A 14,562-nucleotide genomic window follows, 5' to 3' on the forward strand; every position below is an offset into this window, starting at 1 on the left:
CGAGATTCGGCTTGTAGGCTTGCATCTTCTTTGTTCGCGTGTTCTCCGTAGTCGTCGCTATCTTGTTCTGCTGCTTCCGCTTCTTCTTCTTCTTCTTCTTCTTCGTCGTCGTCGTTACTGGGCTGTGAACTTTGATCTTCTTCTTCTTCCTCTTCTTCATCGCTTGTCTCGTATTCTTTATCGCTTCTGCCATATTCTTCATCGCTTCTGTCATACTTGTTCCCCGAATCCTCCGCCTTCACTGGCCAAGGTCCCGGCGGTCGACGAGCCAGATCGTTCACCGTACGATATCGCCTGCGAGCGAATGGGGCCAAAAGAGTCCCGGTCCATGATAAGGAACTTGCTGGGTTGCTATGAGCCATCTCTCGTGGTCGTACCAAAGCGACGTCGATGGAAAACGGACAAGCGGTGTATAAAAAGAGGGGAAATGGCGTAGATGAACACGTCGTGATGGGCGTCTGCAGGGCGGGGTAGGGGTGCTTCCTTCCTGGGTCAGGTTGACTCCAATAGAAGGGAAGTGGCGTTCCAGCCTTGGGGACAAGTGCCAACGCAAGAAAGATGATTGGCGCGCGCATGAGAAATCAACGAATTGTGATGGTTTTACGCTATGTCACGGATGTTGGAGGCAAACAAGGCGCGTCTGAATGGCGTATACGATGCCCTAGTTTCGTAAGGTTCCCATACCTACATCTACAATACAAGCTACTGTTCCAAAAACTCCCACAGCCCCTCACCATTGACAAAATCACCCCAAATAACATTGACAAGCCAATAATCTTGCCTCAGTTTTCCAAGTAGTGTACTACTCGCACTCCTCGGCGGGTAAATCCTCTGCCACTCCCTGAAGATGCTAAACGCCTCGTCAAGCCAACTCCTGAAACTGACAGCCTCAATGATAGTAGGCGTAACAATCTCTTTGCCAGCAAATGTACCCCAAGTAACAGGGTTTACTCCATCTTCTTGACTAGCTTCAAACTCTCCGGCGGCGTTACCAGCGAAGTAAGTGACTTGCTCATGGGCATCAAGCTTAGGTTTGAGAATGGCGAATTCGGAGGCGGGGATGAAGAACTCGACAAAAGGTTTTTGGAAGACGTAGCCGTTCTTAGGGCCCCAGCCGAAGACGGAATCGGTAGATTTGACTCCATTGACGGCAGGTTGCGAGGCAACTGTCCACCAGCCCTTTGCGTTGAGGGCGAGCAGTTGCTTGCTGATGGTCAGGGTCTCGGGAGACAGACTTTGTTCGCTCCATGGTATGGCCTCGAGGTCTCCTTCGATGTGGCGGCGGAAGAGTTTTGAGATGTCATCCTTCTCGACTGGGTGGCCCCAGAGCTTGAGAGCTTGCGGCGTCGAGACGTGGAGGGTTGGACCGTAGCCATCAATTTCACCGAAGGCAGGCGAACGTGCATCACCCCAACGACCGTTAGGGAAATCGTCCCAAGTGGCTTCGCGACCCAATGAGCCTTCGCCCTCTGAGATTGCCAGTGTGTTCGCCCGGGTGTTGATCGGACCCCTCGGTACACCAGCTTCCTCCTCCGTAGCTTCGTACGAGTGATTGCTTGACTTGGCCGCGGACGGGTGTGATATTATTACTCTGTTGTGCGGGCCAGAGTTAACAGCAGATGATCGTCGCCTGCGCGGCACCATGCCGTTCGGTGGTGGCTCAAGGTTGATGGCGGGAGTGGTCTCGACAATGACATCGTCGTCGTCTTCGATAGTGGATGGTATGAGGTGCGTGTCTTCCACGATATGCGACACCGCCTTTTCCAAGTTCAGTGTATAGAAATGGAAACCTCTCCTGCAAGTATCCGGCCGCGCCTTGATGTGTTCCACCATTTCGTCCATAATCTTGACGCCGACTTGCTTCACCATCTCATCGTCGCTCTTTACCGCGTCCAGTCGCTTCAGCATATCCGATGGTAGCTTCGCATGCGATAGTTTCGTCGTCCTGAGCAAGATCTTGTAGGATTGTATTGGCATCAGCCCCGGTATGATCGGTATCGTCTTGAACACTCCGCTCTCGTGCTCCCTCAGCATCTTCTCGAACTTGTCGTACGCCTCAACATCGTAGAAGAGCTGGGTCATGATGAAATCTGCGCCAGCCTTGGTCTTCTCAATCAGGTATGGCAGATCGTGCATCGGATCTTGGTCTTTGGGATGGCTCTGATCCGAGTGGCCCTCTGGATACGCAGCGACACCAATGCAGAAGTAGTCGCCGTACTCTTTCCGGATGTATTTGACCAGGTCAATCGCCCAGGTGAAGTCCTTGTTTGAGTCTTGTTCCGGCGGTGTTCCCTCGTCCCTGTACTCGTCGCTCCGTGGCGCGTCACCCCTCAGCGCCAGGATGTTCCGTATGCCCAACACCTTTGCCTGTTCGAGCGCGTCGTCGATGAGCTGGCGGTTCATATTTGTGCATGTCAGATGTAGACATGTTGTGAGACCCAATTGGCGCTGGCATATCTCTGCGAGTTCGAGCGACTTGGTGGCTGTTGATCCGCCGGCACCCCAGGTGACGGTGACGAAGAGTGGTCGGAGAGCCTGCGACATGCGCTCTAAACGTGTTTGTAGGTTCGCAAATCCCTAGAGAGCCATTAGCGACCAATTCTTCTTTCGCGATGTTCTTTCCCTATCCATACTGCAGCCCTCCACATTCGTCGCGTGCGAGCGGGGCAGACTCACCATGGCCGTCTTGGGCGGGAAGAACTCGAGCGAGAAGTAGTTGGCGCCATCAGGCAGCGCGTTGATCTTATCCGTAATCCTCTCCATCGTGAAGGCGCGACTGAGGGTGTCGGGAAAGGTGGTGTGGCGGACGACGTTGTGTCATGGCTGCAAGTGATGGAATCAAAAAGTTGACCCGCCGCTCATCTGGAAGGCGCGGGTGGGGCACGCGATCGACGGTCAGGATCATTATCCTTTATCGGCGCATGCGTGCCGCACTGAGCATTCACACGCTCTGACGCGATATTTCAATGGGTGAACTATCGTGCGGTGAGAGTCATATAGTTTTGAGGGGGAACACTAAGAGTAGCTGCTATCACGTTGTTGTTTGCTACATCCTGCGTTGGAATGAGAAGTCTCGTCCGAATGCAGTAGCCATCCAGTCCCCAAGCTTGCAATTGCTGGACCAGCTTGTGGGCGCAGTATGCTCACACATAATAGAGGCGCAGTGCCTATGTACAGGTTCTTACTGAAAGAGTTGCACAACGACCAACGTGCTTTCGCTCTGTTAAGTGCAACCGTCGGAGCGGGGTGCCGGATGTCAATGGATCACTTGATGCAGGTGCCGCGCATTGCATCGCATAAGTAAGCATAGCATTCGTTACTTCTGACAAGAGCGGAAAGTCCAGTAGAAACACAAATCGACTTTCTGTGAATATATCTGATCTGATCTTTCCATCACATCCATCTCAGAAAGGTACCACCACAATGACCCCATCCATCCCCAGCCTAATCATCCTTCTAGCACACACAACCACAGCGCTCTTACAACAACCCACAGCCAACATGACACCCCCCCTCCCCCAACGAATAGACGTCCACTCGCACTTCCTCCCACCCTTCTACCGCACCGCCCTCGCCGAAAACGGGCACACACATCCCGACGGCATGCCCGCAATCCCCTCGTGGTCTCCACCCCAACACCTAGAAATGATGGAAACAGCCAACGTCTCCAAATCCATCCTCTCCATTTCCAGCCCGGGGACAAATATCGACCTGCGCAATCCAGGATTAGCAATCGATCTAACACGGCAATGCAACGCCTATGCCTCATCTCTCAAGCAGCAACATCCCGAGAAGTTTGGTGTATGGGCTGCACTGCCGTTGCCGGATGTTGAGGCGAGTTTGACGGAGATAAGGAAGTGCGTCGAGGAAGGCGTGGAGGGCTTTGGCCTGCTCACGAATTACCATGGGGTTTATTTGGGAGATGGAGCGATGGACGCGGTGTTTGACAGGTTGAACGAGATCGGTGCGACGGTTTTCATTCATCCGACTAAACCTTGCGTTAGGAGTTCTGTTGAGCCGGTCCAGACGACAGACGCGCTTCCATTTGGCGAGCAATACCCCGTGCCTATATTTGAATTCTTTTTCGATACTGCGAGGGCGGTTATCAATCTCTTCAGCACGGGGACGGTGGACCGGTGTCCGAACATCAAGTTCATAATTCCGCATTCTGGCGGTGCGTTACCGCCCCTTATGACGCGGTTTATTCAGTTCTCCAGCGTGGTGCCGGGCGGGAGGGTGTTGAATGCTTCGACGGTGCGGAAGCAGCTCGATACTCAGTTTTACTTTGATCTCGCAGGGTTTGTGTTTGATGGAGAGAGTGGGGGGCAGGGGCAGTTGAAGGCGTTTGTTGAGGGATTCGAGATCTCGTATGAGAGGTTGTTGTATGGGAGTGATTTCCCTTTTACGCAGACGCAGTTTGTGAAGGCGTTTGCAGAGAGGATGAAGGATGGATTGGAGAGTTTGTTTGGAGAAAAGGAGAGAGATGCGATCTATCAGGGTAATGCGGTTAAGCTGCTGGGAAAAGGGAAGAGCAAGATCTGAGGTGGATAAAAATGTGTATATGAATGGTCTACTGGATGTGCTGCAGCGTCTGTCTATATGTACTTGTACGGGTTCATGATGCCGTTCTGTCAAAGTCAGCACATGATGAAAACGGATCGAGCTCGAACAGCCACTTACAGGGTCGTATAGATCCTTGATCTGCTTCATCAACTTGATCATGGTCTCACTCTTACTGTATCCAATATATGGCTTCTTCGTCACTCCCAAGCCATGCTCGGCACTGATGCTGCCATTACGCTTTTGTACCCACTCGTAAACGAAAGGCTCGAGCTTCTTCTCTACAGCCTTGTCAAACTTCCTGACTGGAATGTTGAGGTGCAAGTTGGCATCGCCCATGTGACCGTATCCAACGACGTCAACTACGGGGTGCGAGGAGTCGTTGCCAAGCAGTCCAGCCTCTGTCAAGCGATCGCGTGTCTCGTTGACCAGATCATAGAGCTCAGCGATGGGTATCGACAAGTCGTACTTGTAGACACCTCCATCATGACCAAGGCACTCGGTGATGCCTTCGCGCCATGACCAGAGCTCTTGAATCTGAGTTTGGTTTTCGGCGAGAACACCATCGGATACGACTTCGGTCTCCATTACGTGTTCAAGGAATGCTTGCAGTTTCTAAAAAGGTCAACTTCCGGTATGGTCGTGCCATGGGCTTGCTTACCTCGCCGTCATGTTCAGCGTTAGACCCGCTGGTCTCAATCAGGCAGTAAAAAGGATGTTCGCCCTCTAGAGGCATCTTCTTACCGGTGACCCTGTTGACCAGCTTTTGTGTGCGACCATCCATCAGCTCAAAGGCTGACAGGATCTCAGATAGGTGCCCTTTCGCCTCGATGTACGCCTTCTGGACCTGTTCGTAACTTTCCAGCCCAAAGTATGCAACGTTGACGGCAGGTGACCTTCTTGGGCAGATAATCGAGACCTTGGTGATGATGCCGATAGTGCCTTCTCCGCCGATGAACAGTTGCTTCAGGTCATAACCAGTGTTGTTTTTCCGGAGCGTCGAAAGGTCATCTACAATGGTACCATCCGGAAGGACTGCCTCAATACCTAGGACGTTTCCATGGAAGCTACCGTACCGCAAGAGACGGAGACCACCGGCATTTGTCGCAACATTGCCACCAATGTAGGCAGAGCCCTTAGCACCGAGATCCAATGGGAAGATGTGGTTCTTTTCAGCGAGAAAGTTGTCGGCGTTCTCTAAGATCACGCCAGCATCAGCGACGAGGATACCAGATACTTCATCGAAGGACCTAATTTCGTTCATCCTCTGCATGTTGATCACGATCTCGTCAAACACAGGCACAGAGCCACCAACAAGTCCAGTGTTACCGCCCTGAGGTACTACGGCGAGCATGTTGTTATTGCAGTATTTGAGGATCTTGCTGACTTCTTCGGTGGAACTGGGCTTCAAGACTAGTTTGGTATGGCCACGGAACTTGCGCATCCAGTCGCTGTTGAAGGCTTCAATATCATCCGATGCATCTTTCGACACACCATCTATGATGGCCGAATCGGAACCTAGAAGCTCTCGAAAATATTTTACATGCTCCTCGCTGACTTTGGCGAATTTGGAGTCTCTTTGAAGATGCGGGTATCTGCGTGGCGTTAGCAAATCCCTCAAAAATTCCAAACCTCAGCACATACGACTCGGAAGTGAACTTGATAGATTTCGACGACGCGGTCGGACCCTTCACTCCGCCATTTTCGTCTGGCTGGTGAGGCTCCGAAGTCGCTGACGTACTACCCGTCCATCGCACTTGACTTGTTGGTCGCAAATATTGATAGCGCGATGCGACGCGAGAAGAGAGTGCAGTTCGTCGCAGTGACGAGACCAAGCGCGCTGAAGATGCCATCCCAATTGACCGGAGAAGAAATGCGACGGGCGGCGGAAATAATCAAGTCGCCTTCACGAATATCTACCATGATGACCTAATTCGACAGGGTAAGCACGGGCCAGACGCCTTGGCGTAGTTTAGGCGGGAGCAGCGACGCGGACAGCTCTGGAGCTCCGCGAGCAACTTGACAACAGCCGTACCTCTTTGCCCAGCCGCTTTTTCTTAGCCATCGTCGCCGTATACAAGAAAACAACGAGGAGCCTACAGATTACCATACATCCACTTTCACAATGGCGTCCGGCTACGATCGAGCTCTCTCCGGTACAAACAACCACCACTTGGAGATGCGGGCCTAGCTAACTCCGCCAGTCTTCAGTCCTGACGGTCACGTCTTCCAGGTTGAATATGCGCTCGAAGCAGTCAAGCGAGGTGTGTAGTCTATGAAGGAGAAAACGAACGTCAGTTGCTCATTCGCCCCAGGAACATGCGCCGTTGGTGTCAAGGGCTCGGACATAGTAGTACTCGGCTGCGAGAAGCGATCCGCAATGAAGCTGCAAGATACCCGCATCACACCCTCCAAGATCTGCCTCGTCGACACCCACGTTGCCCTCGCCTTCGCTGGACTGAACGCCGACGCCCGTATCCTTGTCGACAAGGCCCGCCTCGAGGCACAATCACATCGCCTCACAGTCGAAGACCCGGTATCGATAGAGTACATCACCAAGTACGTTGCAGGTGTGCAGCAGAGATACACTCAGAGTGGTGGTGTCCGACCATTCGGCATCAGCACACTGATAGTCGGCTTCGACCCTAATGACAAGACCCCGCGCTTGTACCAGACCGAGCCTTCTGGTATCTACTCAGCATGGTAGGTTGCATACACATCTTTACACTTCTCTGTGCTAATGTTACCCAGGAAAGCGAATGCGATCGGCCGGTCGAGCAAGACAGTCCGCGAGTTCCTCGAACGTAACCACAAGGAAGGGATGGACCGGGAAGAGACTATCAAGTTGACGGTCAAGTCACTATTGGAGGTGGTACAGACTGGCGCGAAGAACATCGAGATTGCCATCATGGCACCCGGAAAGCCCATCGAGATGTTGCCCGTCGAGGACATTGAGAAATACGTGGAGAACATCAACACAGAGAAGCAGGAAGAGGCGGCGAACAGGAGGCCTGGACGGCAGCCCGGTACAGGCCAGGCCGCTATTCTCACCCGCCAGACCCCAGCTGAGGGCTCAGGATCCGGTGGCGCATAGAGGCATGGTTAACGACTGATGGCGAAAAGGCATGAACAGCAGTGGCGTCGGGTGATAGACTTTATGATTCTGTATAACGCAGATACGACCAGCTAGTGCTCATAAATGGCAATCTAGCACACCATGAAGTGTCTTTCCACGTCCAACCCCTCGCTCGTCGCGTGATGTTCTTGGGTGAGGGCCCCCGCCCTACGGGTTTGTAGCTTGTGCTACGCATAGTACTGTATGTCGCCGTGTCCCACTGGTTCAGCCCAACTTGTCCGGTGCTTCCTTGACATCGAATATGGTGCGCATCTCTTCGGCTCGTACACGTTCGTCCTTGAGCATCCTGCAGAATTGTTAGCAATGTTCCGTCACTAACCAGGGATGCGACGTGCCTGGCGTCCTTTCGAACATCCTCGCCCTCGACCTGCAGCGAGGCCTTGGGAGTTTTGGCCTCTAGAACGAAATGGTTGTCGCAGTGCGGGCAGTACTCGTCGCTACCACTCATCAGCCAGCGCCACATGAAAATACACATCCCATTCTTACGCGTCTTCGAATTCGCGCGCATCCTTACGGAAGGCCTTCTTGCACTTTTTGCATATGAAGACCATGTCAAACGTCTGCATGAGCGGGTGGTCGCTCTGCTCCTGGTGACATTCCGCGCAGTCGAACCATTTCTTGCCTATCCCTTCTCAGCATTCATCACATACACCTCAGGATGGGCGACGTACAGCAAGGCGAGCGGATGGAGACCTGGGCGTTGAGGACGTGTCTGCTACATGGGCATCAGCCAGCCGCGGAGGTCATGGCGGGGGAGTCTCGGAGGCGACAAGAAAAGCGTGCTTACCACATGGTTGGTGTCGGTGAAGGGGGACTACGGCGCTATGGGAGTACAGACTGACGGCTGCAGGCTGGCTAGTTTGGCGTTTTGTATGCTCGTCTATAATTCGCCGGTGCCTGATCGCCTTGCCGTTGGTGGTGTGCAGGGTTCCGTGCTGCTGCGCTGTGGGGAATGACAGTAGCAAGACACGACAACACCGCTCCAAGCCGCTCGCGCCCAACGCAGCCCTGAAGAGCCTCTGTCCACGGGTATCGCCTGCAAACCGGAACGTCACCTGACCGTACACACACACGGAGAGCAGTCGCGATAGCCGTTGCGTTCCGACAGTTGCGAAACACCTGCACCCCCGCGCTGTCGCCGGTCTTCCCTGTCGCCGAACATTCTTAGCAGCCAGTATACGCGTCTCCGCTAGGGAGCCCTACAGTCACTCGGGCCTCTACCACATCGCACCGCCACCGTATCCACTACCACAAACACTACTGCACAGGCTATTTCTGGATCCTGCCTCCGTAGCGCTGGCTGCATGACGGCCCGCGAGCGACAGCCTCCCCTTCCACCCTCACAAGAAGCGCCAAATGGGAAGAAGACCTCACTGGTCGATGCGCAGCTATAGGATACCTCCCGGTGCCGGCTGACGACAACACAATCATCATGGACAACCAGCAGGAGGAGAACATGGACGACTCGTCCATAGTGAGTAGCTCCTTCCCAGCACGAAGATGTTGCTGACGCCCAGCACAGAAGCCAGTGTCTTCCCTCCGCGCCCAGTTCGAGAACCTCCTCAGCACAAACAAACCGGCCGCGCCTGCCACTCCGCGACAACGCTCGCCCGGCCCCAATGATCGCCTTGCTATGCCCGAGGACAACAGGAGGACAGATGGGCGCATATCCTTGGACATGCCCAGAGACTATGCTGAGAGACCCTCGCCCAGTGTGGCCGACTACAGTGGGAGTGGGACAGTGACTCCGCGCTCGAACACCCTCGGAAGGTCGCTCTGGGGCAATACAAAGCAGAGACCGACGTCGATGATGGCCTTTTCTCCGCCTAGATCACCAACAAGGTCCCCACCAAAGGTTACTGTCCAGTCACCAAGATCACCGCCCAAGTCCTCCGCTTCTCCCATACTCTCGCCGCAGCCCGAGCGACCTGCCCAGCACGCCGCGCTGGATTCGCCCTCAGCGGTGTCTGCCGGAAAGAGGTTCTTCAAGATGCCCAGTCGCAATGGCACCCCCGCGACGGACGCGAAATCTACATTTCCAACCCACACAGGCGACGGCTCGGCCAAGGACCCGCGAAAGGGTGATCGACCGGTATCCTCTGCGCCTCCTGTACCCCCGCCTGTGAATCGAGCCGGTAAACCAAAGATCCCACCAAAGTCGATTTCTGTGGATCTACCAGCTCGTGCGAATCTGGCGCCCGAAGCCACATCAGACGCTGCAGATATTTCTCCATTCAGTACACCACCCAGCAGTAGCGGAGAGAGCGTGAAAGGTGAGTTCTCTCCGCCAGTCATCCCAGGCTTCTCGAAACCAAAGATGACTGGAGGCAACAATGGTTATTTCGCAGCTCCTCCCGCATCTAACGCAGTCGCCGAGAACCACCCATTCGCGGACCCCCGGCCAGTAGGAAAGCAGGCCTTGAAGAAGACGATGCCGCCACCATCACCGACTGACATGCCGGAAGACCGCCCATCGTTACCTACGCGACGAGAGAAGGACAATTTCGATCTGCGGAAGAGTGTACAACTACAAAGAGCACCTCCTCCTGATTTGCCAGTCCGACGGTCTTTCGATCAAACCCGTCCTGGGCAAATGGTGCAAGAAGCGAACAACAAGTTCATGCCGCCTCCTCGGCGGACCAACACAACTGGTGCCATATCCGCTAGTCCCGGAAAAGCGTTAGAACCTCCGAAACCACCGCCTCCACGGAACTCGGGGGAAATGAGAAGACCGTCACAGCCGATTACTGCGCAGGCATCGCAGCTATCACAGCCGTATACCTATGACTCGGATGAAGAAGATACGGGCGCAGACAAGCAACCGACGACTGCTTTAACGGACTACCCGGACTCCTCACAAGCGAATCGGAGACCACCAGTGTTCCCAGACGGCATAGCCGGTATCCCCACCGGCTACGAGACCAAGCTCTTTGCAATTTGTGGCGATTACATATGTACAACCGGATACGTGACGAACGTATGGAACGTTCTGAACGGGCGACTACTCATGAGCTTAGCTCATGGCGATACAGTCAAAGCCACAGCGATTGCCTTCAGGCCAGCGAAAGATGTGGAAGACGAAGGCAAGCGATTATGGCTAGGAACGAACACAGGCGAAATGCATGAGATTGACATCCCCACGCAAAGTGTAGTGCACACTAAGAGTAACGCACACGCTAGGAGTGTCATTGTTAAGATCTTCCGCTATGCTGCAGAAATGTGGTCTCTTGATGAGGACGGCGTACTACACATTTGGCCAGCTGACGAGTTCGGATGCCCGTCCCTACAGCAGACCCCGCTTACCTACCGTATCCCCCGTGGAAGCACCTTTTCTATCATCTCAGGCTCGCAATTATGGGTAGCCACGACGAAAGACATCCGCGTCTACGCCCGCACGTCGGACAACAACCATTTCCAGCAATTAACCCAGGGTTCGTTATCTCAGCTCAATGTCGGAGACGTAACCTCCGGTGCTATCATCAGCAGCCAGCCCGACCGCATGTACTTCGGACACGCAGACGGGAAAGTTACAATATACTCCAAGAAGAGCTTCGAATGCCTTGGAATCGTGAATGTTAGTGTGTACAAGATCAGTTCCCTGGTCGGTGTTGGTGACGTCCTTTGGGCTGGCTACAGTACTGGAATGATATACGTGTACGACACCAAGTCGACACCCTGGAAGGTGTTGAAGGATTGGAAGGCACACGACAAGCCAATAGCGGGCATCTTGGCGGATCGTACGAGCATCTGGAAACTCGATAGATTCCAGGTTGCGTCCCTTGGCACAGACACGATGCTGCGCGTCTGGGACGGCATGATGAAGGACGATTGGCTCGGTAAGTCGTACTGTGTATCATGTAGTGCCATGCTAACAATTTGCAGAAAACCTGATGCAAGAACGTGATGGGGAGTACTGCGAATTCAGAGAACTCTCGGCGCGAGTCATGACATGGAACGCCGGCGCAGTCAAACCCGCAAATCTACGTAATACAGAGCAAGACCGCAACTTCTTCCGGGAACTACTCGAACCTGAGAATCCACCTGATATCCTTGTGTTTGGCTTCCAGGAACTGGTCGATCTGGAAGACAAGAAGATCACAGCCAAGAGTATCTTCAAAAGAAAGAAGCACAAAGAGACATCGGAGAGCGAGCACATGTCACATCAATATCGAGCGTGGCGCGACCATCTTGTTCGCGTCCTGGACGAGTACAGTCCAAAACAGAACTACGTACTCCTGCATACGGCCAACCTCGTCGGTCTGTTCACCTGTGTGTTTGTAAAGGCTTCGGAACGGGCCAACATCCGCGACGTATGTGCAGCTGAAATTAAGCTTGGCTTCAGCGGTCGTGTTGGCAACAAGGGTGCGCTCGTTGTGCGCTTCTTCATCGACGATTCATCGCTCTGCTTTATCAATTGCCATCTTGCAGCTGGTCAGACCCAAACAGTACATCGCAACAACGATGCAGCCGCAATCATGGAGAACGCACCGTTACCAAAGAACCGCTCACCAACTTCATGCGCAAACTACTTTGTTGGAGGTGGTGATGGTTCCATGGTTCTGGATCACGAGATCTGTATCCTGAACGGCGATCTGAATTACCGCATCGACGCGATGCCTCGCAACACTGTTGTCGCTGCTGTGCAGCAAGGCAACTTGGCGAAGCTTCTCGAACGTGATCAGCTACTTCTGTCCCGCAAGCGCAATCCTGGTTTCCGCTTGAGGGCGTTCACCGAGATGCCGATCAACTTTGCTCCGACTTACAAGTATGACGTGGGGACCGACAACTACGATACTTCTGAGAAGCAGCGATCACCTGCATGGTGTGATCGGCTGCTGTACCGCGGCTTGGGTAGGATCAAGCAGTTGGAATACCGGCGACACGACACCATCAAAGTCTCGGATCACCGTCCTGTCAGCGGAAGATTCAAGCTGCGTGTCAAGACGATTAATTCGAAGAGGCAGGATGCGACAAGAGACAAAGCTGAAGTTGAGTTCGAGGCTGTGCGCAGGCGGATAGCAGGAGACATCAAGTGAGTGAAGATGATCAATCGACCAAAATGCTTGTACTAACAACGTCGGCAGACTCGACTACCTAATTAATGTCTTCGGTCTGTCCAGCAAAGAAGCTCAAAAGCTACTGAAAGGAACCTAAGCTACTTGCGATGAAACTTTGTGGAACGCTAGGCACGGAACCACTCCGTGCGTTAGCGCAAATGCCAGCTACAACCGGCTTTTGGGGATGCGGTAGCTGAAAACCCATCATTAGTAGATCAAACATGGCGAAACACGATGGCTGCCGCCAAATGCACGGCTACCGACGATGTCAGGGTCATGGGCTACGGCTCATAGCAGACCGCGATGCAAGATCGATCGCGATGAAGTGCGGGAGAGTGGGACACTAGGGGAGGAATTGACGAATGGGATTGTGTAGCAAAAGCATAGCATTGGCAGGCGAAATCTGGGCTCCATATCTGAGCGTTTTCGCTGACGGAAAGGCGCGTGGGCGTATTCTTTTTGACGATCGATGCCCACAATGGGGATAAGGAATCTAGAGCACGCGTTGTCGCGTAGCGGAATTGTGGTCATGGTGACGTCAGATCAACGCGCCTCCCCAAATAAAGCATCGATGATGACGGCAAGCAAACATCAAAACCACCCACGTAACACCACCACATCCCCTCCAATTCTCTATTCATGTCCGCAGCTTCAATTGCATTCCGTCGGCTACCACTTCTAACGACTTCAAGAGCTGTACCCCGTGCCCGACTAGTTGCTTCACACCTCACGCGACAGTATCCCGCTTTCTCTCAATCCGCCTTCAGAATGGACAAGGAACAGGTTAAGAAGGACCAGAGCCGCGGTCAGGAGACGACCGGCAAGTCTGAGTGGAAGCAGCGTCCCCCTTACCGCGTCCACGAGAAGAACGAGGACTTTGACGTCAAGTACGAGGCCAACTGCCATTGCGGAAAGGTTCAGTACCAGCTCAGCCGAAGAGAGCCTCTAGACAGCAAGCTGTGCCATTGCACCACCTGCCAGACACAACATGGTAAGCCTCCCATACTTCATCACACACAGCATGCATACTAACATCCTCCCCTCAGCCGCACCCTTCCAATGGGCCGCCATCTTCCACAAAGACGACATCAACTTCACCAACGGCCACCACGACCTAGAATGGTATGACCCAACCGACAAATCCATCGAGCACAAGCTACCCTGCAAAGTGCGCTGCTCCTACTGCCACTCGCCCATCATGGACGAGGGCCGCAACATGATCTTGCTCTTCCCCTCGCTTGTGCACCTCAAGACCGACGAGGATAAGGCGTACTTCAAGCCCCGCTGCCACATGTTCTACGGCCAGCGTGTTATGGATATCCCGGATGGTCTGCCTAAGTGGAGTGGACTGAGTGGTGACTCGGACCTCATTGAGGATAGCCCGCCCGATATGGTGAGGGAGCATGAGAGGAAGCGTGAGGAGGAGAGGCAGAAGAAGTTACAGGAGGGTGAGCCTGATGAGGTTACTAAGGAGGGGACGCAGGGGAGGAAGGAGGGCGGTGGGTCGAACTCCAAGTAAATCCACACTTGGCTTGCGGCTCGAAGATATGATCACGCTGAAGCATGTCGGACTTGACAATGCCTCGCCAGACAGAATTTTGGTCGTTTGGCGGCTTGTTCATAACGATTTGTGTATGACGACATGATGTCGTCGGGTGGGTGGGCGGTGGCCGCGACAAGAGTCACGAGCCTAGAAAAGATCTAGCTATGGTACATGAATCAATCTGATACCCATGAGCAACCTCACTGTTGTTTGAATGTGAAGCTTCATTACTACCTTCATACTACAGTATGACTTCAAGATCCTAT

At 53.6% G+C, this 14,562-nt stretch overlaps 7 protein-coding genes across 7 annotated transcripts; 4 read left to right on the forward strand and 3 right to left on the reverse strand.

Moving 5' to 3' along the window:
- Positions 1-702: 702 nt before the first annotated feature.
- Positions 703-2,763, reverse strand: J4E87_006779 (uncharacterized protein; the record flags this gene model as incomplete). The annotated part of the gene is made up of 2 exons (XM_049378380.1): positions 703-2,577; positions 2,677-2,763. 2 exons carry the CDS (start codon positions 2,761-2,763, stop codon positions 703-705), a joined length of 1,962 nt encoding a protein of 653 aa, XP_049231773.1.
- Positions 2,764-3,501: 738 nt separating this feature from the next.
- On the forward strand, positions 3,502-4,542 carry J4E87_006780 (uncharacterized protein; the record flags this gene model as incomplete). The annotated part of the gene is made up of 1 exon (XM_049378381.1): positions 3,502-4,542. One exon carries the CDS (start codon positions 3,502-3,504, stop codon positions 4,540-4,542), a length of 1,041 nt encoding a protein of 346 aa, XP_049231774.1.
- Positions 4,543-4,595: 53 nt separating this feature from the next.
- On the reverse strand, positions 4,596-6,483 carry J4E87_006781 (uncharacterized protein; the record flags this gene model as incomplete). The annotated part of the gene is made up of 5 exons (XM_049378382.1): positions 4,596-4,628; positions 4,681-5,175; positions 5,222-6,155; positions 6,205-6,268; positions 6,318-6,483. 5 exons carry the CDS (start codon positions 6,481-6,483, stop codon positions 4,596-4,598), a joined length of 1,692 nt encoding a protein of 563 aa, XP_049231775.1.
- A 202-nt stretch (positions 6,484-6,685) lies between these two features.
- Positions 6,686-7,654, forward strand: PRE6 (Proteasome subunit alpha type-4; the record flags this gene model as incomplete). The annotated part of the gene is made up of 4 exons (XM_049378383.1): positions 6,686-6,716; positions 6,765-6,824; positions 6,876-7,263; positions 7,312-7,654. The coding sequence occupies 4 exons, from the start codon at positions 6,686-6,688 to the stop codon at positions 7,652-7,654; spliced, it is 822 nt and encodes a 273-aa protein (XP_049231776.1).
- A 246-nt stretch (positions 7,655-7,900) lies between these two features.
- J4E87_006783 (uncharacterized protein) lies at positions 7,901-8,488 on the reverse strand (the record flags this gene model as incomplete). The annotated part of the gene is made up of 5 exons (XM_049378384.1): positions 7,901-7,982; positions 8,032-8,133; positions 8,183-8,318; positions 8,368-8,411; positions 8,484-8,488. 5 exons carry the CDS (start codon positions 8,486-8,488, stop codon positions 7,901-7,903), a joined length of 369 nt encoding a protein of 122 aa, XP_049231777.1.
- A 640-nt stretch (positions 8,489-9,128) lies between these two features.
- Positions 9,129-12,732, forward strand: J4E87_006784 (uncharacterized protein; the record flags this gene model as incomplete). Its single annotated transcript, XM_049378385.1, has 3 exons — positions 9,129-9,170; positions 9,219-11,532; positions 11,579-12,732. The coding sequence occupies 3 exons, from the start codon at positions 9,129-9,131 to the stop codon at positions 12,730-12,732; spliced, it is 3,510 nt and encodes a 1,169-aa protein (XP_049231778.1).
- A 789-nt stretch (positions 12,733-13,521) lies between these two features.
- J4E87_006785 (uncharacterized protein) lies at positions 13,522-14,272 on the forward strand (the record flags this gene model as incomplete). The annotated part of the gene is made up of 2 exons (XM_049378386.1): positions 13,522-13,744; positions 13,800-14,272. The coding sequence occupies 2 exons, from the start codon at positions 13,522-13,524 to the stop codon at positions 14,270-14,272; spliced, it is 696 nt and encodes a 231-aa protein (XP_049231779.1).
- Positions 14,273-14,562: the final 290 nt, after the last annotated feature.

This window comes from Alternaria ethzedia, assembly GCF_023757985.1.
Source record: "Alternaria ethzedia strain BMP 0044 chromosome Unknown scaffold_17, whole genome shotgun sequence".
NCBI lineage: Eukaryota > Fungi > Ascomycota > Dothideomycetes > Pleosporales > Pleosporaceae > Alternaria > Alternaria ethzedia.